Here is a 26,558-nt window from a genome sequence, read left to right as displayed (position 1 = left end):
CCCGTCCGTTGAGCACAGAACAGTCTGTACACAGAAATTCATTAGTGTTACTTTAACAAGGGGATAGTATGCTGGGTGCCATCTTTTTTTTTTTTTTTTCTTCCCTGAGATTCTCCTAGAAAGGACTGTGTTTATGATCACTAAAGGGAGGAAGAGCCTATAATTTACCAGCAAGTGGTTGTCTTTTAGTGATGTTACATGGTGAAGTTCTGCCATGATGCTTTGGCGTCTTGATCAGTGGCAGTCGTTGGCTTATGTATGATTAAAAAAAACTTATTTCCTTATTTATCTCTGATTGGGCTTATTTTGATATTCAACCTTTACGTATCAGTCATCACTAGCATGGGATGATAAAGCGATATCTCCAAATGAGCAGATGTCTATTATTTTAAATTGTGATTGATGGGAAGCACCTAGAAAGGTGATCTTATGGAACTGTTTGTTGGCAATGCTCTTTCTATTGAGGATTGGCGGGATATTTACTGGTATATCAGGTCTGCCTCTTGGTCCCAGCTTTATTGACTGGCATATATACTGGCCTTGACAATCATTTCTAAATTCAAATATTTGGGGAGTGGATTATGGGGGGCAGTTTCCTGGGCCCCAATACTTTGCTGTCTGTGTGGGAATCTGATTAGTTCCCGTGGTCAGGAGTCCAGCTACTAGCAATTACTGTGGCAGTTTTGTGTTCTACACCTTTCATCACCCAAATCCATATATATATTGTAAGTAAATGTGACTGTTCCAGGTGAATTGGATCTGAATTGTTAGCTATGCAGAGACCCAAGAGACAACTAGTACTCGATGAGTATATTACAGACACACAGATGTCAGCCCTGTTCAGAAGTTTTTGTTCTCTGGGCCTCAATAAGTCCTACATCCCTGCTAGTCGGCCCAAACATAGGTAACTAAAGACAGCAAGGGGAATTGCTTTTTCTATAAGCACAGTTGCTTTATAACTAAGATAATTGCCCACTAAGTCCGTGTACTCATGTATCTGGCACGTGGCCTCCCAGGATTCAGTGTTCTGTATGCAACATCTAATTGAGAGCAGTGACATAATCATTCAGTCTTGTTCTTCTAATCTGCTTTAAATAGCTCCCTGCGCACATCTCCCTATTCAGCTCCACAGCAGGTTTAGATTTTTCTTTTCCCATAATTCTATCGGATGCTATACGATAATAGCCCCCACCAACCTAATCTTACAGTGAAGTTAAATGTTAATATGAAGCATTAAAACCTTCCTTGGCTGAGACCTGTAATCAGTGACTTTGCCCTTTTAGCCTTGATCTTTGCCCTCCCTCCGACATCCAATCATCTCTGAACTACAAGTCCCAGTCCTCCCAACAGCCACCAACAAACTGTTGCATGCTGGGAGTTATAGGCCTTCAGCATCTGGTTGGGCATCTCTTTACGCCTGACTTTACACTTGTTAAGTTATCGTGAGAAATTCCTGCTATGTTTAAGTGTAAGCGTAAAATTCAAGTGCCCAGTGCGTCCCTGTGAAATAAATCAAATAACTTTTGTTTTTCCTTTTTTGTAGGATTTGATCGAGAAGGTACATTTCAACACCGAACGTCACGTCTTCCACAGAAAAAGCCGCCAAGGTAAAATCTGCTTGTCTTCCATATGTCTTCACTGCAATGAGTTTGTCTTTCCGCATTCTATGCGAAAGGGAATATCTTTGGGAGGTGTATAGTGGGCAAACAACGTGCAACTTGAACAGGGAGCTTGGGGGTAGTTGGGCTAAATGTTCACCTACCCACAAACACACACACAGCCATCAGCCGGATACCCCCAGAAATCATCACATGGTTTAAATGTTCAAACTCACAAGTCAGTAAAAAGTTAAACATTTATATTATATTTTGAGCATTATTCTTACTTATTCACACTGATTTTGCATGAATTTGCACTTGCAAGAATAATGAATAAATAAGGTAAATACTGAAAATGAAGCCTGCCAGTGCCTTCCATGGGTATGTGCAAGGGGGTATTAACGAACCCATAAGCAGCATGACCCTCGGCATATGTAACAATCTCTGATGCATGCATAATTCAGCCATTACACATAGTTTGAAGCATTCTTAAAATAACCAGAGGTGGCTTTTTGCCACCTATGGTAAAGCGCCATTGCCTAAGGTGGCAAAAAGCCACCTTTGGTCATTTCAAGAGCTAAATCTCTGTTCAGAGAATGCAATTGTGAAAAGAATTTCAATGATTTTGCAAAGAAGCAGTGTTTTATCCATTATAGGTAAAAGCCAATAATAATGTAGACAGCAGCTCCTTGGTTTCAGTGCCCCAAATGAGCAGTAGCGGTCATTTTTTATGCATCTGTCCTTTATGGATCCCTTCCAATTGTCTAAGTACTGTTGAAGCCTTTAGCAGAAGTGCAGGTAGGAATTTGCTTGGCCGCTTGTATTAGCTCGTGTGAGAGCGCGTGGCGGTTACTGGCGGAAAATTCTGCTATCCCCCTTTTTGTATGGCCACGCTTGATCTGAATACATACTGCCCCCTGGCTAGATGGGCAGGCATTAGACCATTACCAACAACCTGATTATGGTGATATTCCTGCTCCTGTTCCATTTATAAGAATGATTTAGATCTGATGACTAAGTAACGATTTGCTGAAAGCAGTTAAGCATGCGTGTGGTCAGGAGAGCCCCGAATGAATCAGGAACGCTCGCCAAAGCCGTTTCCTTTCCGAAGCAAAAGGGGTATTTGATTGGGTTTCATCTCCCGCCAACACACATTCCTTCATCCCACTTCAGCCCAGAATCACTTATCTGTGCAACTTTTCATTGTCCGCTTGCTGCCAAGAAACCATTGGGAGATTTCCCTTTTGCCACAGAGGAAGGCCTGAAGATTGCATGCATCTCTGCGACTCTCAACTCCGCTGTCAAAAATGCATAGAAAACAAATCTAAATGAAATTCAAAATTAACCCTTGTGCTTGCTATAATTCATAAACCATTTACCATTGGTTAAAGAGAAAATAAACCCCACAATAAGGTTTTGCATGGTGAAAGTAAACGTCATTCCAGGAGACTTTCCAATATATTTTTATTAAGAATATTTAGCAATTTTAAAGTTAATTGAAGATGTAATTGGAATGGAAAGCCGTGTCTGACTGTTCCTTTCTGCACTGTTGGTTCTGTCTTTTAATTGATTTAGCAGAAATCAGCCTTGCAGGGTAATTATCACCAAAATAAAGTTTCTGCTGACTGAAGGTGCAGGTTAACAGAGCCTGCACCTCAGATGGGTGAAACAATAGTATTTTCTGGATGCTGTGCCTTCCACACGGGTAGCCTACTCCTATGCGGGCAGCCACACTGGGGCACAAGTATACATGCAACTCTCTTGGCTCGCTCAATACGCACGTGTGCGTGATATGTAAACTGCCTGATGTGCATATTGAATGAGCCAGGACACTCGCTTATTATGCATGTGTATGCCCCAGCATGGCCTCCAACACCAGAAGTGGATGCCAGTTCAGGGGGCATAGCACATGATTGGGGAATATTCTTCATAAAATACTATTTTTTTACCCATAGTGAGTATGGGCTCTGCTAGTTAGCACCCTCGGTGGGGAAAACAATATTTTGGTGATAGGTGTCTTAATCAGCTGTGCTACTTTTGATTCAAAGTCCCCACAGGCAGAGAATAGAATGGGATAGACAGATATTTTATTTATATCTGCAAATTACCGCTTTTATAGAACTGCTTTATGTTTGCATCCTTTTAAATGATATCTTTCTATTCAGTCTTAAAATCCATCAGTCCTAGGTGTGAGCCCTTTCATAGGGACTCCTGTATTTGTTTGTTTTGCACAGCAGACGTGGCTTGGAATTAGTGCTTCAAGAGGTTAGTATCCTGCAATGCACAAAACAGATGCAGCTTCTTCTGTCGGTGATAGAGGAGGCACAATGTGGATAAGGGATCCCCGGCTGCATTGAGCAGCTATGAGATCCTATTTTGTGCAGATTGCACATACAGAGGCACATCTGTGTCTAACTGCTCATTTTCTCTTTTTTATTTTTTTTTTTTTGTTATAAAAGAAATTGGATTTTTTAAAAGCAAAATATTTCTGTAGTTTATCTTTTAATTTGCTCATAAATACTGCACTAGGAGGTTAGCCTGGGAATACTGGAATCCTCCATTAAATATGTTCCAACTCTATATTTTCCTAAAGTAGGAAAAACTTAATATTTTAGGATTACATCCCCATTAAAAAATATTTTTTTTTCTGACAGTTTTCAGAAGAGTTTTGTTATTGAAGTTACTGGGGATTTCACAAACAACTCCAGGGAAACTGATGCACATCTGCTAGCTGTACTTCCAAAAGGTAGGATACACAGACTGAATATTTACATGTACTTCATTTTTATACAGAATGGAAATGTGCAATGTATTCTTTTCAGACATATCTCCACCATTACAAGATTGCTGTCTCTGTACTATACCTGCTATCCCACAGCCCCAGTCCCTTCCCAGAGGCTGTTATCCCCCCACTGCTACTATAGGCACCATCTCTCCCTACTATACCTGCTATCCCACAGCCCCAGTCCCTTCCCAGAGGCTGTTATCCCCCCACTGCTACTATAGGCACCATCTCTCCCTACTATACCTGCTATCCCACAGCCCCAGTCCCTTCCCAGAGGCTATTATCCCCCCACTGCTACTATAGGCACCATCTCTCCCTACTATACCTGCTATCCCACAGCCCCAGTCCCTTCCCAGAGGCTATTATCCCCCCACTGCTACTATAGGCACCATCTCTCCCTACTATACCTGCTATCCCACAGCCCCAATCCCTTCCCAGAGGCTATTATCCCCCCACTGCTACTAAAGGCACAATCTCTCCCTACTATACCTGCTATCCCACAGCCACAGTCCCTTCCCAGAGGCTATTATCCCCCCACTGCTACTAAAGGCACAATCTCTCCCTACTATACCTGCTATCCACAGCCCCAGTCCTTTCCCAGAGGCTATTATCCCCCCCACTGCTACTATAGATGTGTGTGTGTGCAACCTTTTATATACCCCCCCCAAAAATAGGCTGCAGTCATTAAACATTACAATGTATGGTATTCTTGGAAGCTCAGATTGAGAGGTTCATTTCGTTAGAGCCATGCTATGCTGTTACTGTGGTGATGGTATTTATGGAAAAGTTTAGCCACGGAAAACCTGAGGAATCCCATCCAGGGTCGGATCATTTGCTCACTGGCTCTTGCATAAAGAAGGTGAAGCCAGTGTTTTTGTTCCGGGCAATGGAAACTGTCTGGCAGCGTGGGCCACTTGCTGTTCCAGATAAGCATTGCAGGTTTGAGAGGAATTTTTTGTTGGGCTCTTAGCAATATATATTTATTTGCTTTTTTTTATAGACATATGTACTGCTGATGCAGCTATGTAATTTAATAAGGCTCTGAGGGAGAAAAGGGCAAAGTCCAATATTTTAATTTTTTATATTTCACAGGAGTTATCTGTAGGGGCTACATGTAGTGGGAGGTACCCTAGTTTTTTTAGGGGTTCCACATAGCACCAGTTTTATATAGATGGAAAGTATAGAAAGTCCATTGTGTCCTACAGATTCTTCTCTGCACAAGGCGCAGCCTCCAAAACAATAAGAAACTGCCAGGCTGTGGGGCATTTTTCTGTTGCCTGTTTCTATTGTGTGCTGCTTTAGCTCCCATAAGTGCCAGCTGCTTTGGTGCAATTGTTACACAGTGCCTGGCCAGTGTGTATATATATATATATATATATATATATCATATAAGTGTTCTACCCAAGGGATAGTCTCTCAGCTGTTACCTGAACTCCAGCCCCCAAGATGCTCAGCCAGCTGCCTCCCCGCCAGTTCACATTGGCTGTCCCTGCTGTACGCCCACCAGCAGCTGTATAAATAACACGTGTTGCACCCGTGTATGTAATGTATACAGAAACTCTCCATCAGCAATACAATAACAGTCTGCTGACAGCTGAGCATTTTACAAGTCCACCGACCTGTTTTATTTTGTGTCTCTCCAGTGCTCTTTCTCTTCCATGTGTGCAGCTCACCCTTTCCCTCTCACTATCTCTAGTTTCAGAACTAAGGAAACTCTTTGAGCCAAGCAGGAGATCCATTTCAGAGATGAAAAGGTAGGTTGGGGTCCTCCTGCAGGTTGGGTGTTCTCCTGCAGCTTCCACATGCAAGAATGCATTGTTTGTTTGGGGCTCACAAGTCCCCTTTGCTTGCCTTGCCTTGTTTAGGTATTTGTAGCCATTTGAATGACCGCTCCTTGCAGCTTTGCTTGAAATCATCTTCCAATGCTATAGAGACATTTGCTGAAATGACATCAGTGTTTCTGCCAACACAAGTCATTCTCAGCACCAGGTTCCAAATGTGCATAAAGCAAATAATGAGTGTGTGTCAATGTAAATATGAAGTCTATGAGATAAAGTGTGTGTTATCATTTCTAAGCTATCCAGATAATGATCATTCTCTCCTGCAAATGGCAGAAAAGAAAGAATAGCCAGACGTTTGGAAGGAATTGATAACGACCCACAACCAATTATGCTACAGACACGTTTATTGGAAGAAGATATGCCACGATATATGCGCGCAACAGATGCATATAATCCACACATAGGTAAGGAGTTTAGGCATATGCTTGCTTTCATTTTATCTGCTTATAAACACGCTGATCATTCCCACAGACATGAACTCTATCAATCAGGTCTGACAATGCAAATATTCAAAAAGAACAACTTGTTTTGTCTCAAGAGTTGTTACATGGTACAGATACTTACAGGTGCAGTTGAATAGTTCCTGGTTCTTGCCTCAGGAAGCCTCATTAACATCCCAGAGGGCACATTTCTGCAAATAAATTGCAAGCTGAGGTTGAATTGAGGCGAAAGCTGCTGACTGGAGGTATTCGGCTCATTGATGGTTATCTTGGAGCCACCATTTACATTTGTTTACACTGGCTGGCCCAGTAGGTATAATTTATCAAGAACTACAAGTCAAACGTTTTTGTGCACATCTAAGAATTTCTGGAATACCAAATCCTTCTCGAAATCATATTTACAATCGGAAGGAAAACAGCATCATCCTGAGATACAGTTGCAGCTCGTTACTGCAGATCCAAGTCTATATTTGTTATATTGCCGGGTTTTAGAAATACAGTGCATAATGTGAGAGTTAAAGAGCTTAAGTTGTAGTTCTATAATAAATGAAGGTCCTACAAAGGTCAGCCCCGTCAGCTTGCTTGTATGTCATGTCCAACTTCCTATACTATGTCTTATATGTGATGCTTATGTACAACTTTCCCAGTCTGCTTGTTATATGTATTACCTTTTTGCAACAGGTCATGCAAATGAAGACACTGCCTCAGAGTCATCAATAGAAACACATTCTAGATGGCAAAACCGCTGGCAGCCAAGCACTGAATCATCTTCTATGTCAGGTCAAATGGCGGTAGAGGAAACAGAATCAAAAGCAGAAAGGATAGCTCGATACAAGGCGGAGCGAAGACGGCAATTGGCAGAAAGATATGGTGTCCCTATGGATTCCGAAGCGGATTCCGAATACCAGTCAAGGTACACGAGAATAAGGAAAGACGGTGAGATCTCTGAAAAGAAATCTGTGTTAGAGGAAGATGAAATTAAAGAGAATAGCTCAGATTATTTATACCGTCAAGACATTAAGGAGCCTCGCAGATTTCGAATGTACGAATCAAAGCATCGGGACATTAATGAGAATGTGTCGGAGAGAGATGCTCTCAAAAATGTGGAAAACAATAATAATCAATATCGAGAAATATCCGAGTTGGATGGATCTACCTTTTCGTGCATGGGACAAGCCATCACAGTTGGGGAAGCACCCAGGTCTCCAAAGTTCCCTCGTCGTGCATCAGAGAAATCACTTCAGCTTTCCTCCTCTCCACCATCTGAACAGCTACTGCTTAGCGACTCCAGACAAGGGTAAGCAGCCCACTCTGATCTTAAGGTTCCACATATGAATAACCAATGGTTTCCCACATGCTCTTTTCGTGCCTCAGTTACCTCTCAATTTTCTTTGACAACTTCTTCATTGCAGGTCACGCCTACATTTTATTGGTTGAAAACTTAAATGTAGCCATTTTTAGCTAGTGAAAATAGTCTCTATATTAATGAAAAGTAAGTATTCCAATTTTGCCAGACACTTCTCTTTTTGTATCCTTAGAAGTAATGTAATAAAATGTTTTTAAAAATTGCCCCTGTTCTAGTTACCAGAAGCAGCCAGTTAGATGTTGGCTTTCAGTAAATGAACATGAAAAATCAACTGGATGTAGCTGATAAATCTCTAAGTGATTCTTTCCCTTATACTCTGCTGCATGGTCCCTTCCTTAAAAACAAGTTCTATGCCAAGATATATTCTTTTATATTGCCCTGCTGGGTTGTTCACTTAAAACACTAGTTTTACCCCATCCAGCTTTCCAGTGGTCCTTCTTGTGGTTGAACTGTGACTAAGTATCAAAACCTTTCAAGGTTTGTTGAATGTTATTATTCAGTAGCACTTTGAAAGTGGAAATTGAGTATCGCAAGGTAGGATATGATGTCTAAGTCTACTTCTATGCTGTATTTTAAAGTGTGGCATGCCGCCCTGGGGCTTGGTACTTTGTTAGATTTTGTTTTTCCAAGCAGACTTGGGCACAGTACGACTTAGGCTAACAAGGCCTGACCACTCTTTCCCAATTGGAAGAGTTAGCTTTCCGCCAGTGAATGCCTAATGATAAACATTACCTAATATGCATATGACAGCCACCTGGCATTGCTCTTGAAGCCTGAAGAATGTTTACAGTGAATGAGTAAAGGTGAACTTTGGTGCAGGCAACCAATCATCTAGTCCTGCTGGCCTGTGACTGGTATTTGAACAGACCCTAAGGGCTGTGACACACAACGAGAATGTAAATCGCCAGTGGGATGGCATACGCGGCGGCGTGATTTGCTGAAGTTTCCTCTCAAGGAGACTTCGGCAAATCGCTCTGCAGCGTATGCCATCCCACCGGCGATTTACATTCTCGCAGGTGGGATGGCATTTCGGGGAGATTTGTTGTGGCAAGCTAAGGTTACTAGAGAATCAAAAACTTCAATACAATTAAATGGCAATCGCTTCCACACACAACGTGTAATCCTGGTGAGTTTTTTGGAGATTTTACTAGAGAAAAAAATTCTAGTGACAATCATGAATGAGTTTCTCAGCCAGACGTTTATTTGCTTTCTTTCAGTAATTAAATACCATACGGTTAAAGAAGTGACCCATTGGGCTTCAGCATTGGAGACTCAGTCTTGTTTCCTGTTGTATATTGCTTTTTATCAGACATTCTGACATTCTCCTGTTATTGTCATTAGAGTAAAAGAAATAACAGTATGCAAGACAAGGTCTGTCAGAGTGACCAATAAAGCATATAATAATACATACCTGGACCACTCTGATACATGACTGTGAGGCCTGCAGATATCCGCTAGTTAAATGATCCTCTATATAGATGCTGCCAGAGATTCATCACCTTCCTTTATCTGTTTGGCCAATGTCCCCATGCACCAGAGGCCCCTGGTTTGCTAGGCCTACAGAGTTCAGCCAGTTAACTGATCATATGGACTACTATTTAGATGCCTCCAGAGGTTTATCTTCTTCCTCCAGAGGTTTATTGTCTGTTTGGCCAATTTATCTGTGACATACTGTAGCTATTATTCAGGAAATGGAACGTTGTATATGCTGGATAGAATATGCGCCCAAAATACTTGAGTTCTAGCATACAGTTAAAAAAATATATATAACATACATTTTTAGCTCAAATTAAAAAAGGATTTTGACCCAAAAAATGGCTTGACAGAGTTATGGGCAAAGGTTCACAAGCTTCTTAGTATGAAACAGAGTCTAAAGATCGTGGGGGATAAAATTCAAAAACTCACTTGATTCCGTCTTCTGGTTAATGAAGTTGTATTAAAGTTATTTTAGTCTCCCATCATTTTTATTATCTAGGAGCATTTCTTGTTTTTCCTCTTTGTTTTTCTGGCATGCCTGCCTCATAGTGTGCAATAACATATGTTGCTGTTTAGCGAGTAGATGTCATATGGTATTTTAATTAAGAACAGATGCTCTTTTCCCTTGACTTTCTCTCCCTGCCTTTCTGCCTGTGAGAAACACGGGATGCACATCAGGAAAATGATTTTGGTAATTTCCATTTGAGCACATGGCTGTATGGAAAGCGTTTCATAAGTTCAGGTTAAGGGAAAAAAAAATATTTTATTAAACTGATAGGGTAGGTCACTTTGCTTAATGTACGACCCCAGTGTTTTTGGACGAGGCAGATATGTCTGTAGAGCTGGCCGTGGCCAGATTAATGGGAATATAATAGCACACAATTACTGGCGAGAGTCACAGATCTTGACATGGCTTAGCACCATCAGAGGGGAGCAGAATCCGTGCAGATTAACACTGGGGCCCAACTCTTTTTAAAATGGAAATGATAAAAAAATGAATGAAAATCAAGTATGCAGTCATTATTAAGTGAATGTGCCGTAACTTGGATTTCTGCTGCAAGAAGAACAATCATTTAGTGAATGTGAGCTTAGAAGAAGTGACAGATCTTGCTCCTTAGAGCCCAACATCAATTCAGATGCTCTCTTCATGTGACAACCCGATCGTGACAGCTGAGTAGATCTCGGGGGCTTGTAAAGGAGAGACTGAGGTTGTTGTGCAGTCAGCGTGGTAGGAATTCATGTGGCGTTTCCAGATTAACTGCGTGAAACCATTAAATGTGGTGATATGTGACCGCTCAGTGTCCCTGGGGGGCTTTATGATGTTGCTCCCTGTCTCTCCGACAATACATGGTGTTTGACTGTTCCTCGTCTCTGCATTTTAAACATAAATGCTGCCTCCCTAACCATGGGTGGAACAGGAAAGTAAAGAACGCAGATTTTGGATTTGATTGGATGATAGAGATTGATATTTTTGCAGATGTAAAACAATTAGTTGTTAATGTGTCAATATATGTTCTTTGTCCTTGTTGAAGTTCATGCAGTGTGACAGCTGTTTATGGACAGGACTTTTGCAATGTAGTAAACAGGTTTGGTGATGGATTTCACACCCAAGGTGAAAGAGCTGGGACACTGTACATTTCAGAAGTGGCAGGTGAACAGTCAGAGATGAGGCTTGACTAAAAGGTACATGCCAATGGCTGCGTCATCACAGGAAACACATCAGGAGGTATATATGTGAAATAAACTTGTTGGATTCCACCGCTGCTAAACGGTCAGTGACATGTATTCTTAATAGAATTGCAGAGATTGTCACAACGAGAGGTTTGGGGCACGGGCACCCATGGGCTGGAGCGCCACTGTTTGAATTTCCATAAATGAATGCTTTATTGCAAATGTGATGCTATAAGCAGGATAGGAGGGACAGTTGTCTAGAGAACCGGCCAGACTATAGATAAGATTATTGTCACCTACCAACTTCCCTCCAAGCTGTGTATTGCAAAGGTAGGTAGCCACATTCACCTCTACATTTTGTGTTAGGTAAAATAATTATTGAGCTTTGCTCCTCAAGCTGAAGCCACACATTGTCTTTAAGGTTTCATCAACCAAAAAGCTAGGATTTTCACAATAAAGGTCCTGATGGCTACTATAGAACAATGAAAAATTATTGTAAAGCTCTACTAAATGTCAAGGTTTTTTTGGTCTGGTCTGTTCTTAAAGGAGAAGGAAAGTTACAATCACTGAGGGGTGGCAAATTGTTAGTTACCCCCCAGTGATTGTTAATCACTTACCTGATATCCCGGCCTGGTGCCCCTTTTAGCAGAAAACTGCCACCGGCCCAGGGTATCTGTGACTGAGCAATGCTCTTCTGTTTTGTGCTGCAGTAGAGTAAAGCCAAAAATATATATATATAGCAATGAGACTATAATTTCTTTAGTGGGGCAGCAAGTGGCACTGTGAAAGCAGGTAATCTTGACTTTATTACAAGTATGGGACCTGTTATCCATGCTTGGAACCTGGGATTTCATCATTTGGATCTCCATACCTTGTCTATTAAAAAATAGAATTATTTTGCCCCCAGTAAGGATTAACTAAATATTAGTTGGGATCAAGTACACATTACTGTTTTATTATTACAGAGATAAAGGAAATGTTTTATACATTTAAATCAATTGATGCAATCTATGGGAGATAACCTTTCCATAATTCTGAACAGATCCCATACCTGTACTGTGTCAAGCCACTTAACCTAAAAGAAAATAACTTGTTTATGCATTATGGTATAAGGTGGTGAAATCTAGGGCTGGGGTTTATCTTACTGTTCTGAACTGGAAGGACTGTTACCAAGTACTATATGAATAGGTCTGGCAATTTCAAGGTTCGCTGCTGGCTAATGACCCAGATATACTGGTAACTATATGCTCCTTTAGAGTGAACACATGTGGAGGTCATACTGTATTCAAGAAGTACAGTTTAAAACATAGTTGTGTCATGCTAATTGCCATTGACAGCAGTGGGAAAAAATATGAGATAACCGCCTGCTGAGCTTTGCTTCTCTATAAATGCAGGCCCCTCGCACCACCGTCCCAGTGAATAAGATGGATCCTGGTGTGTTATTTTTGTTACAGCAACTTGCTGCCCCCTGAGGGTTTCATGTTACCTCTTAACTACTTTTTATGAGGTCAAATGTTTTCTGCAAAAACACAACAGACCCAGCAGTTCCAACATTCCACCACAGATAGTTATGAGGTTCCTAAGAAGGAGCACTAGAGTCCATAAGGTCCCAATTTATTTTAGCCATAGTGACCAGATGACTAATGAACCAATTGGCTTGGCAATTACATAGTGGAACTACAAGTGTATATCTTGTGTGTAGCCTGTACCCTTTATTTGTTGACTTTGCCGTTATATAGAACTTATGTTGGAATTAAGGGTTGCCTTTTGAATTTTTCTTGTGGTCTGTGAATGGTTAGCCTTTCTGTAAGTGGTTGCTAGGGTCAGCAACACCCAGCAACCAGAAAGCATTCTAAGGTTAGAGGATCTATCCAGTGGCAGTAGGCATATATTGTAATGTCAAACAGATTTGTTTGGAAGGTTTTCTCTGTTGCAGGGTCACATCCTGTCCATGGGTTCCCAGTTTGGCAGCCTTGCTTTAAATAAAGGATATTTTCTATTTGCAATCAGTGGGTCATGACAAATGCTCCCTTGTGTATTTTAATTTTAGAAAAATTGAGCCTGTGCAAAAATATACCCAAACGTAGTGAATGTAATCCTCAGATTCTCACAGTCTGTTGATTCTCCACGGCCAAGTGAGGAAACCTACACAATTTTCTGTGTTAGAACATCTCATGTTACATTTTATAGTTTGTCTAGTATTAAAGCGCCTAGGGAGCTAGGGAGCGCAGCACAATTACCTAATGCACAGCTGCTCTTGGCAGCCCCAGCGCAGGTAGTGACTTGGGGGTCTCTTGCAGTGTTACTTCATCTCATTGGGCTTTCTAAAGCTGCAGCTAAAAAGAAATGCCGTTCCCTTGGATCCTATTAGCCTTTGATTAGCTGAACTTGAAACTGCTGTTGACATGAACAAAGTCAATTACAATTGTTATGTGGCAAAATATACCTTTACTGCAGGGCGAACTAAACCTTAAGAACAATTATAGCTAAACTTGATGTATCTTATACTGCACTGAACTTACTGTACCACCGAGAGCATCAGCAGCCCAATGACAGTAATGATCCAGGCCTTTTAAATTTGTCCACAGCAAGTCCCCATCTTGGATCTCGTTGGGCCATCCTTTGAGTGACACTGCACATGCTCAGTGTGCTTTGGGCATCTGTTGGGAATCTAAGCTTAGGGCTTATGGGAAATCATCAAAACTTTTCCAGAAAGTGAGGTCATATTATCGGATTCTGTGTGATTGATTATTAATGAATTCTGTCTTTTCATGTAATGCAAATCTCAATTATCTTTTTTATATTGTAAATTATGTATACTATGTATTTTGAGTTGGTCCCTAAGCTCAGGTAACTGACAGCATCTCAGATGATGTGCTGCAGAAAAGAAAATGAGGAGCTACAGGGGTATCTTTGGCTATGCAGATCTTCCCTGCTACAGGGCTGTGTAGGCCTTGGGCTGGTGCAGGAACCAAGCAATAAGGTGTTGCGTTTCTAGGCGAATTCTTTGAAGTTTCCTTTAATTTTTTTTGTCTTTTTAGATAATTAGAAGCCATGGATAATAGTTTGTCTCTAGCTTTCCTTATAAGCAGTTTGTAAGTTATATTTATAAGGGAGAGGGATTTCAAATGGTTATGTCTTCCGCAGCATCCTCTTCGGCCTGCTAGAACCAGAGATGAATTTATTTATAAACATTTTGTACACACATACAGGTATGGGATCAGTAATCAAGGCAGCCATTATCTAAGGATTTCTAAAATACTTGTCAACACAGGTCTTAAGGTGGCCACACACACACACACACACAGTGATTTTCGATGTTTGGTCGCACAAAAGATCGTTCCCACTCTCCACAGACGTTCAGGGCTGAATCGTCCGATATGGAGGTAGAAACAATAGGATTTCTACCTTCCTCTGCCGATTCAGCCCAGAACGTAGATTTTGCTCAGGCGCCTTCAGTGGCACCTGATCAAAATCTTTTAACCGGGCCGATCGTCGAGTCGACCAATATCGGTCGCCTCGCTGAGTCACCATACACGCACCGAATATTGTACAAACGAGGTCTGATATCATTGGCGCCTGTATGGCCTGCTTTATATATGAAGGATTTGCTATTTCTTTGTAATGACAAGACAGTATCTTGTCCAATCTTTTGTGAGAGTCACCCCTTGAAGGTCCAGCCTTTGTTCAGATCCCACTTTGAATCTCCAACTTCTGGTGAGAGCCCCTCTTGAAGGTCCAACCTTTGGTGAGAGCTCCACTTGACGATCCAAACTATGTTGAGGCCCTCCCACCCCTTGAAGATCCAACTTTTGTTGACCGCTCTACTCCCTTGAAACGCCAACCTTTGCTGAGAGTGCCCCACTTCAGTTAGAGCCAACCTTAGCCTGTGACATCAGAGCCAACTTTAGCTTAGCTTTAGCTGACTTAATTATGGTACTTTCTATTACAGAACGTTCCCATAAGTGGAACTCCCCAGGTCCCTAGCATTTCAGATAATATATCTCATACCTGTATATAGAACTCTTGAGAAAGAATATGAAACCTAAAATAATAAATAGCAATTCATTTTTAAATCCAAGGAGTGAGGAACTTTGTACTTCTAGCACCCAGCCTTGTAAACTATTGTAAAAATAGACTGAGTTGTACCTCTTTGGGCCCATATATATGCATGTATATATTACTTTCAATACAACGGGAACACAGCTGTAATATTTGTTATTGCATACTAAACATATTGTAATTTTCACCAAGCATCATGGCTGCAGTTCTCAGCAGTTTGTGTGTTTACTTCCCCTTGTCTCTTTCTGTGATAAATGACTTTCTTTCTTTCCTCCCCTAAGATCTCTAGGGGCAGAAAGGGAAATGAGAAGAGTTATCTATTTTAGATAGCTGCCAAACCCTTTTTTTCTATACAGCATTACAGATAAGGACACCTGCTCCATACTCCCCAGCTTCCTGCCGAGTGTTCTTTATATTGGCCGGAATGTCAGCTAGCGAGTTGATGAAATTGTTAGACCAATGTTAAGGTTCTATCTCTTGTGTGACAGAACAGGAAAACAGGCACCAGAGTGGTCTCTCCAAAAAGATTCCGATGGGGACACAGCGTCTCTCATCAGCTGGCCGTCCAGGTACAGACCTTGTGGCTTGGTGTTTCCCCACCTCACATATTATTACTTGGTTGCTAGTTTCCAAATTTAACCCTATTCTCTTAACTGCACTGGACTGAAACACCCTTTATTAATGGCTGTTAATGGGAGGGATATTCAAAAATACAGACTCCTCCTGTGCATTAGTTCTGCTTGCAACAATAACGTATTGTTGGTCTCTTGGACTCATTTTCGGACCTCTGCTATTGAGCCAACTGCTCCTGAGAATTAAGGTTAGGGTCCTACAGAGCAATGATTGTAAGTAGGAGGGCTAGATCAGTAACAGAGGGGCAAGATGGTTACAGTACAATATACATTTAATCTCTCTTGACCAATTTTTGGGCCTCCCTTAGCCACTGAACTATAACAGACTGCAAATGAAGACAAATATAGGTCCAACATATTCTGCAGTGCTTTTCGGGGACTTTACATTGGCCTTAGTCACATACAAACTAGTGAATCAAACCTAAAGCCCCAGCGCTGCAAATCAGCAATGCTGCTACCCACTGCAACTTTATGTAAATCCTGCGGCTCCATAGATGGTTTTGCAGCAGGCAAAGGACTTCAGGGAAATAAGTACCAGATGACACGGCTTCTACTGAAGACTTTTATGAGAAAACTTTTACTTTTGAAACCTGTCTTACAGGAGCAGTCTGTACTTTTGCTGTATTTTCCCTTTGGAATAGGCAGCTTAGTTGCACCTATTTGCATTTGTCTACCCCTATCACGGACTTACAACTAACTGTCCAGTTGGCATTTCTGTTGGACACTAAATCAATATCCTTTAATTCAGCTGTTCCTGCACAAAATCACTGTTCTTGCATTCTGTAAATGTACTCAATAAATGCTGAGCCAGCATGGCCTTCCTAGGAGCTGAGGTGGTTTTTATTCCAGGGAGTGCAGGTTCTGCCTTCCAGGCACCATGTTATTAGGCTCTTATATGTAGGCTAAGATTCACAGAGCATGCTTTGCTTCTTCCATCTGCTCTTACTAGGAAATCTGCCCATTTATAATGCAAGGCTGAAGCATTTTGAGGTGGCTGCCATACTGCCCAAGAGTACTGCTCTGTGGTGACAGGGCCAGTTTTCCTTCAAGCCGACCTAGATGGAGGAACTCTTAGTGGTATCTTTTGACTTTTTCATTTTCTACTTTGTGCACACTCCTAGTTTATTTCATATGAACCATATTGCAAAGAGGATCTCTCAGATACATTGGTGGTTGAGTATGGGCAGTAAATATAACGGAAAGACTGTCTATTTTATTGCAAAGAGAACAATCCTAGTGTGACAGGAGTTTGGGCAATGCAATTACTGTAACTTTGTTGTCATGTCTGATTCACAGCTCACACAGTGTGCCTTCTCCACGCGCTCCACCCCCTCGACTAGTATCTCAAAGTTACCACACCTTTATATTTTGGTTTGGTGATCTATGAAAATAGTCAGTGTCCAAGAACAGTGGTCTTAAATATTTTTATAAAAAGCCTTATTGCATGAACCGCTGAATTTTCCTAGTGATTTCCAAATCAATAAAGCCACGAATACAATTGTAGGGCATGTAGGGAAAATATGGGTGGTTGGCAAGCCCAAGAAACTCCCCCTGCAATCTCTTCACATGTTATTAGATGGTAGATAATCAAAAATGTTGCTTCTTTTATCATGGCACCTATACCTTGTGTACTGAAAATATATATTTTTAATTGATTTAAAGATGTCTAGTGTATCTGCCCTTATCTTTTACTTGTGTGTTAATTTCAAATAATTTTGAATTCATTAAACGTTTTCTATTTGTTGATGCTGAGCAGACTTCATATGTTAAGGAATTATATTATTCAGGGATCCAAGTAGACCCTAGAAGGGCCATTGCTTCTAAAATATTCATTGGTCCTCATGATGAGCCCCATCCTGGAAGTGTTTTATCCAACTTTTTATTCCCTTTATTTGTGGCCTTTAATGGTACTCTATGTCCACCCAAAAATAGTTTTTGCATGATGAAAGAAAATGTGCTTCTGAGCAGTATTTCAATATACAGGTATTGGACCCATTATTCAGAATGCTCGGGACCTTCTGGACAAGGGATCTATCCATACTTTGGATCTCTAGACTCTAAAGGTAGCCATACACTGTAAGATCCACAAGCGAGCAGATCTTCTCCTGAGATGCCCACCTATGGATGGGCAATATTTGGTGTTAGGGCCAAATAGATGATGTCGGATTGGGGGCTGCATCACCGAGCCAATACTGTCCCCGATCTGACTGAAAAATCAAACCTTTTCAGGCCAGACAGGCACATAAGCTGCAGAATCGGTCTAAAGTATTCCTACCTTAAGTCTATTAAAAAAAAATGATTTAAACATTAAATAAACCCAATAGGATTGTTTGCCTCCAAAAAGGATTCATTATATCTTAGTTGGGATCAAGTACAGTTACTGTTTTATTATTACAGAGAAAAGGGAATCATTTAACCATTAAATAAACTCAGTAGGACTGTTCTGCCCCCAATAAGGGGTAATTATATCTTAGTTGGGATCAAGCACAGGTACTGTTTTATTATTACAGAGAAAAGGGAATCATTTAACCATTAAATAAACCCAATAGGGCTGTTCTGCCCCCAATAAGGGGTAATTATATCTTAGTTGGGATCAAGTACAGGTACTGTTTTATTATTACAGAGAAAAGGGAATCATTTAACCATTAAATAAACCCAATAGGGCTGTTCTGCCCCCAATAAGGGGTAATTATATCTTAGTTGGGATCAAGTACAGGTACTGTTTTATTATTACAGAGAAAAGGGAATCATTTAACCATGAAATAAACCCAATAGGGCTGTTCTGCCCCCAATAAGGGGTAATTATATCTTAGTTGGGATCAAGTACAGATACTGTTTTATTATTACAGAGAAAAAGGAATCATTTTGAATGATTTGATTAGAATACAGTCTAAAAGTGATGGTCTTCCTGGAATTCTGAGCTTTCTGGATAACGAGTTTCTGGATAACGCATCCCATACCTGTACATCTTCAAATGTTCACGTTTAGTTGTTATTTCCAAATGAAATTGCAACTGAAAGCAGTAGCTGCCTACCTTTTCTGTTCTCTGCACTTCTAATTGACTCTTGAAATACCTTTGAGGAAACCGTTTCCGAACCAAAGAAAGGGAAAAATAAACACTGTTGTCAATAGCAATTACATTTGCAAATAACATTAAAACCAATGCATAATGGAAAGTTTCTTTGAATAATCATGTTATGAAAACATACCCCATTTAAAGGCTTCCCTGGCCACATAAAGAGACTGCCTTGTAATCCTATTCTTCTTCTTTACGAAAAATGATTCCAATTTGATTTGCCTTTCTCTGCAATTTTCTCCAGTTCTCCAAAATGAGTTCCTTTTCTCTGAATTTAGTTAGCATTGCCGCAACCGGTGCCTGCCATTCACATGTCCCTATCCCTTACACTGAAATTGTAACTGGCTGATCCGCTGCTGAAAGTTTAAACAAACAAAATGCTTTTATTTATTTTGTACACTGATCCTCTTCACAAGGTTTTGCTTGAATTCTATTTGTTCCTAATTAATTTAAGTACAAAACACTGGCGCTTCTTAAGCCGAAGTGCTGCAATTTTGGACAGTTTTGTGTATTCCTGCAAATGTTTTATCCTCGGTTTGGTCATGGAAGGCCTATTACAAAAAGCGAGGAGGTGTTAGATTAATGCATATATTGTGGCATTTTCATGTTTGTGTGTGTTTTGTAAGTACAGTATGTCAAATTAAAAACAAATATTGAATATGTATTTCAACTGTTTGTGTTGAACAATTTCTAATATTCTGCTGTTGGCTTCACAAATGAATAACTAGGTACAGGTATGGGATCCCTTATCCGGAAACCCGTTATCCAGAAAGTTCCGAATTACGAAAAGGCCATCTTCCACAGACTCCATTATAAGCAAATAATTCTAATAAAAACCAAATAATTCTAATAAAAAAAAAAATGATTCCCTTTTCTCTGTAATAATAAAACAGTACCTGTACTTGATCCCAACTAAGATATAATTACCCCTTATTGGGGGCAGAACAGCCCTATTGGGTTTATTTAATGGTTAAATGATTCCCTTTTCTCTGTAATAATAAAACAGTACCTGTACTTGATCCCAACTAAGATATAATTACCCCTTATTGGGGGAAGAACAGCCCTATTGGGTTTATTTCATGGTTAAATGATTCCCTTTTCTCTGTAATAATAAAACAGTACCTGTACTTGATCCCAACTAAGATATAATTACCCCTTATTGGGGGCAGAACAGCCCTATTGGGTTTATTTAATGGTTAAATGATTCCCTTTTCTCTGTAATAATAAAACAGTACCTGTACTTGATCCCAACTAAGATATAATTACCCTTTATTGGGGGCAGAACAGTCCTATTGGGTTTATTTAATGGTTAAATGATTCCCTTTTCTCTGTAATAATAAAACAGTACCTGTACTTGATCCCAACTAAGATATAATTACCCCTTATTGGAGGCAAAACAAGCCTATTGGGTTTATTTAATATTTAAATTATTTTTAGCAGACTTAAAGTGATACTGACATGAAAAAAACACTTTTCAAAATATGAATATACCTGTACATAAAAAGCTACCTATAGGTCGTGTTGACAGTTTTTCGCTGACAGGTTTGATTTTGTAAGTAATTGTTACTAAAAAAAAAAAAAAGTTCCTAAACCTGACTGTTTTGCCAGCCTGACTGTCCCTTCTTAACCTGTCAGTTACAGCTTCTAATGCTAACAGACAAATATGGCTGCACCCTCATAGAGGAACACAGGGGATCAGACATGTAATGTAACCGCATCAGGCAAATATTTTTATGGCAAAATTATAAAGTTCTTGCAAAGACAATGTTATGATAGATGTAAAAAACAGATTTACTTTCTGGTGTCAGTATCTCTTTAAGTTATGGAGATCCAAATTACGGAAAGATCCCTTATCCGGAAAACCCCAGGTCCTGAGAATTCTGGATATCAGGTCTTATACCTGTACTATTTATTTATAATAGGGATTCACCAAATGCACAATGAATGGATTCGGATGAATACTGAATAGCAAATTTAAAGAATCTGGGATTCAGTGCATCCCTGATTTTAGAAAAGTAGTTAAAAATGAAATTGATTTCTAGATCATACAGTTAACTCTTAACCGTTACACAATTAGGTTGTGTGTTGCCCCTTGTAAAACCAGCACGTGAATCTATACATAGCATTACCATTTACTGTTCCATCAAATCCTGCTACAGTTGCTGTTTCGTAACATCAGCCCACTCGGGGAAGTTCTCTTACTGTACATACGGATAAAGGAGAACTCCATGACTAATGTGATATAATTGTTTGCTTTTACTTCATGTTTTACTTATTTTCTTTAACACCTTACCCTAAACTAGGGCTCCAAAGGGAGGCTAATATTGTGGATAATGCAAAAGCCTCGCACAGTGGGTATTAAATGCTGATGGTGTTTTTCTTGTTTATTGTGCACTCTTAAGCCAATGTCCCACAGAGCAAAATAGTCCTCCTGCTGGCAACTTTGTGCAACTTCAGTAAGCTGATTCTTTGTGTAGGCCTTTCCACCAGCAACTCCTATTGTTGTTGTTGTTGTTGTTGGAAAGGTATTTCGGAGCGACTAGTCGCTTGCAGTAGCAGGGATCTATCACGGGCAACTCGCTCTGTAGGGCATCAGCCTTACCTCTCTCTTCAGCTGGAAACTGAGTAAATGTAGTTTGCCAATGAGGTAATGGAAGGTTACGTTGCCAACACTTCCCACCTACTAAACTGTCTCTGCATATACTGGATATAAAGTATGAGCAGTTTGTTGTTTTTAGAGCAAAACTTGAAAGGCCAGTCACAACTTTTTGAAAAGTAAACATTATTTTAAGCAACTGTGCAATATACATCGGTTAAAACAATGCAGCCTTTTCATAATTTTTAATGTGGTAATATGGTTTGGAACAGTTGCCGAAGTCTGCCCCCCTCCCCCCATTCTCCTGCTGATCTGGCTGACTACTTTGAAAAATAATAAAAAATGTAACAGTAGTCAGCTGTCCTCAGCCTGCATCCTCCAAATCCCATAATTCCCTGCACACGTGATGTCCGTAAGAAGAGGAACATCAAAATGCAATGCATTGTGGGTTCTATAGTTCCTGTATGCTGTCTGTAAGCTGGAGCAAAGTTGTTACAATTTGTAACATCAGTGTTTTAGTCCCTCCTCCCCTGCCAGGGTTTCATATGATGCAGAAAGAGAAGAACTGTTTTGCAGCTGGATTTCAGCATATAAAATGGTATTTATTCATACTTTTTGAAGGAACATATGACAGTGATCATATTCCCCCTCAACCATCTTTAGTCTGAAAGTCATTTACTGGTATTTCCCTTTAAAGCTCCCTTGAACAGTAATTTAACTTTCAATACAAATGTTCGATTGTGCTATGTGAAAAATTCTCCATATATAAAAAAAACTTATGGGGCCAAAAATGTGCTGTTCTGCCAGAAACCCCACTCGCTTTTGGTTAAAATGTCTATTTTTTGGTCAACGAATCAGCACTCGGCAATGAGAATGCTGCTTAGCAAGGTTGATTATGTTCCTTGAGCCTTACCAGCCACACATAAGGGAAATTTCTAGTAGCCATGGTGTAAACCAGGAGTCCCCAACCTTTCTTACTTGTGAGTCACAGTCAAATGTAAAAGACTTGGAGAACAACACAAGCTCCATAAAAGTTCACGGAGGAGCCAAATAAGGGCTAAGATTGGCTATTAGGCCTCTATGCACACTATCAGCTTACAGGGTAGGAAATCTTGTTTTTATTCAACCAAAACTTGCTCCCAAGTCAGGAATTCAAAAATAACTCATTGGTTTGGGGGCACTGAGAGCAACATCCAAGGGGTTGGGGAGCAACATGTTGTCCCCGAGTCACTGATGGGGGATCACTGACGTAACTATGATACAGAAGTGTCCCAAGAGTTTGCCTATAAGTTTGTCTATAATACAGCAATATATTTCTGTGGCAAACTCATCCACCTGATCCTAGGCCAAGGTTTCTAATCCTGTGGACCAGCACCCAAAAAAGGTTGGTAAGAATGAGTCACATGACCCCTACATTGAGTTATCTCCCTACCACAGACAATAGGACCAAGCTGGCTCCCAAATATTTAAAAATAAATAAATAAAACATTGCCTTGCTTTGTTCTCAATTTCATGGAGAGTAGAATATTGTATTTAGAAAAATTACTATTTAGCTGAACTGCCACTTCACTTTTAATGGTTTGCTTTTCCATATTGCAAGAGATTTTACATTCCATACGTTCTACAGCTAACAAGCTACTATGTTAAATATTTTCTGCTTCAGGAAAGCTCGAGGAACCTGCTATTATACAAACTGGTCTCTGTGTATAAACTTTTTCAAATATTTGCATTAGATTTGAGGATCAGCTTACTGTTCCACTTTCTCATGATGCTTCCCGTAGTTTGACACTGCAATGCTCATTTATCCTGTATTAGCAAAATATTCTTTTCATTGCTCTTGTATGGCTTCACATTTTGGGAAAATGAATACATAGGGTGACTTTTTCTGCTTACTTGGGAAAGCAAACAGAAAGCAATATTGGGCCCAAGCTCTGTTTGGAGGGCAGATGCATAAACAGGACTCCTTAAACTGTTTTATTGGCTTGTAACATTTGGTATTTAGTACCTGCACGCCTAGCTCTGGCTCCTATGATAGTCTGGCAGGCTTCTATTTCAATTACCTACCCTACCTCTTTACAAGAAGTGTTTTGTTCCCTTGAATGTCTTTTCTACTAATTTTGGAAACTAATTTTCAATTTGTTTAGCATCAAAGGTTGTATCCTCCTGGAATTCTAATTAATTTTCTTTTTTAAAGAGTTAAAGTTAGAGAGAGGCTGGGGAGAGAACATATTCACGGATTTCCCAAAACTGACACAGAGATCTCAACGCAAAGGAAACATCCACCCGGGCCTGCCCACCCTGTTCCTTTCCAGTCGGAAACCTCTGCTTTTCATAGGGTTTATAAACAGCCGGCATTAGTTCACCAGCCCATTCATGGCTACATCCAGCCTGCTAGTGTTGCTCATACACCTAAAATTGTGGCACCTCATGCACCTGATTCGAGTGTCATGGTGTCCGCTTTTACTACCTCCTTAAAAAATCCCAGATCTTCCAGTGATGTGTATATTGAGAAATCCCACCATGCATTTCAAGGTCAGGACAATATCGTAGAGCCATGCAAGCAGGTGATCAGCAATGGCAAATCGCACAGTATGTATGAAGAGAAGCCAACATATATTTCATCTGCCAGCAAGCCAAGAAACGAGACCTTGCCTGGGCATAAAGACCCAGACCTGCATGTTTCACACAGTTTACCACTTCAGAGACAAACCTCTGGAAACTTTGGGAAAAGCGAAAAGGTCTTGTTCCTTCAGAGTGGCAGATCCCAGGACCATACCAAGGAAGTATCTACGATGAAGCATAAAATGCTGACCCGTTCAATGTCTGACACCACCAACTCCCAAAAGATGGAAGCTTTTAAGATAAAGGACTCCGATGTCCAGAAAGAGATGGTGTTTTTGCCTTCTGAAGACCATGTTGCCATTCCAAATGGAGAAGCCGGCATTGTCAATACCAAAGTGTCAGTTGCTCAGCTTAGGAGTGCATATTTGGAGACGGCCAGCCACGCACAAAAATCTGAGTTGTGGGTGATATTTCTCGATTTTCCTGTTTTGTCCCCTTGTATACATTTTTTTATTTTATTTATTTACAATACTGTTTGTGACACCTGCACGTCTTGACCAAACACAAAACCGTCAGCTTGAGTCCACTAAAATGCACTAAGTTGAATTTTGGTTGAAGTAATGGGTTATTTACACTGTTTCCTAAAAATGGCACCTTACTACATGACAAGGCATGTCGTTCCTACACCTTTTTATGTTTTGCATGCCATGTGATAGTAGGACTGTAGTATCTTGTATGGTTTTCCTGTTTTTTTTCTATCTTTCCTCTCCTGAGACCTCTCTCTTTCTCTCCTACTCCTTCTCTCTTTTGATCTTTCTCTCTCCTTTGTCAATATATTTCTCTTTTTTTTTTTCTATTTCAATAACCTATTTCCTGGTTACAAAGTGAACCTAAGGCTGAAATGCCAACGTCAGGTGCTTTGTCTGCTACTACTGAGCGGGAAAGAGGCCCTCGAAGGCCGAGACTTTATTTCTCTCCTGGTGAAAGTAGAAAGACCTCTGAAAGATTTAGAACCCAGCCTGTAACGTCAGCTGAGCGAAATCAGATGGATAGGTAGGCACCTGAATGTCCAGCTATAAGGACAGATGGGCACTCTGAGCTTTGCTTTTGTTGCAAACTGGCACAGCCATTGGATAAAGCTTTTTTTGCTTGGCATTTGCAACCTTTAATATTGCTTAATATATATTTTTGCTTAATTTTAGTTTCTTGTGACTTATTTGTGAACTTAAAATAAAAAAAAATAAATGTTTAATTTATTTCAATTAGGATGCTCCCAGCTGATACAAATAGATGAATAGGCCAAATGTTTGCATCCAAACATGTTTTATTTGTTTTTCTTTGTGTTTGCATGCATTTTCAGATTTTAAAGGAATAAGGAAACACTGTTTATAGAATTCATGTGCCCAAAATGAAAGCTTTAGTGAATTTATTTTTTTGGTTTTTTTTTTTTCCATTTCATGCAGATCAAGCTTCCAGTCACCAGAGCAGATTGCTGAAGGCAAGTATTTGAGCACAGTACTGAGCTTCAGTTGTATAACCTGTGATATTGCATCTTTTGACCCTATTTATTGTTGGAAAGGAAGCAAAAGTTATGACTCGCCAATATTGTATATCGGTTTCCCTACGTACCTGTTATTAAAAACATATCATTCGGATAAGACCACCAAATGTAATAGATTGCGGTTTGTCTATATATAACTTTGAAGTTGACAGGGATAGATCTAGCTTGTACAGGTATGGGATCTGTTATCCAGAAAGCTTCGAATTATGGGAAGACCATCTCCCTTAGACTCCATTTTAATCAAACAATTCACTTTTTTAAAAATTATTTCCTTTTTCTCTATAATAATAATAAAACAGTACCTGTACTTGATCCCAACTAAGATATAATTACCCCTTATTGGGGGCAGAACAGCCCTATTGGGTTTATTTAATGGTTAAATGATTCCCTTTTCTCTGTAATAATAAAACAGTACCTGTACTTGATCCCAACTAAGATATAATTACCCCTTATTGGGGCAGAACAGCCCTATTGGGTTTATTTAATGGTTAAATGATTCCCTTTTCTCTGTAATAATAAAACAGTACCTGTACTTGATCCCAACTAAGATATAATGACCCCTTATTGGGGGAAGAACAGCCCTGTTGGGTTTATTTAATGGTTAAATGATTCCCTTTTCTCTGGAATAATAAAACAGTACCTGTACTTGATCCCAACTAAGATATAATTACCCCTTATTGGGGGCAGAACAGGCCCTATTGAGTTTATTTAATGGTTAAATGATTCCCTTTTCTCTGTAATAATAAAACAGTACCTGTACTTGATCCCAACTAAGATATAATGACCCCTTATTGGGGGAAGAACAGCCCTATTGGGTTTATTTAATGGTTAAATGATTCCCTTTTCTCTGTAATAATAAAACAGTACCTGTACTTGATCCCAACTAAGATAT

General features: G+C 40.0%; 1 protein-coding gene across 6 annotated transcripts in view; it reads left to right on the top strand.

Moving 5' to 3' along the window:
* The window catches only part of svil (supervillin), a 157,747-nt gene that overhangs the window by 69,631 nt on the left and 61,558 nt on the right, over window positions 1–26,558 (top strand). For 4 of the 6 annotated variants that reach the window (XM_012965654.2, XM_012965655.2, XM_012965659.1 and 1 more), the window contains 9 exons: window positions 1,544–1,607; window positions 4,253–4,344; window positions 6,080–6,137; window positions 6,498–6,628; window positions 7,346–7,961; window positions 15,728–15,808; window positions 23,738–24,565; window positions 24,991–25,158; window positions 25,569–25,603. In XM_012965654.2, coding sequence (XP_012821108.1) covers window positions 1,544–1,607; window positions 4,253–4,344; window positions 6,080–6,137; window positions 6,498–6,628; window positions 7,346–7,961; window positions 15,728–15,808; window positions 23,738–24,565; window positions 24,991–25,158; window positions 25,569–25,603 — 2,073 coding nt within the window. The remainder of the gene's footprint in view (window positions 1–1,543; window positions 1,608–4,252; window positions 4,345–6,079; window positions 6,138–6,497; window positions 6,629–7,345; window positions 7,962–15,727; window positions 15,809–23,737; window positions 24,566–24,990; window positions 25,159–25,568; window positions 25,604–26,558) is intronic. The other 2 variants (XM_012965660.2, XM_012965661.1) reach the window with 1 other exon arrangement.

The sequence above is a fragment of the Xenopus tropicalis genome, chromosome 6 (genome assembly GCF_000004195.4).
Source record: "Xenopus tropicalis strain Nigerian chromosome 6, UCB_Xtro_10.0, whole genome shotgun sequence".
NCBI classification, from domain to species: domain Eukaryota; kingdom Metazoa; phylum Chordata; class Amphibia; order Anura; family Pipidae; genus Xenopus; species Xenopus tropicalis.
This window is presented reverse-complemented; position numbering and strand designations above follow the sequence as displayed.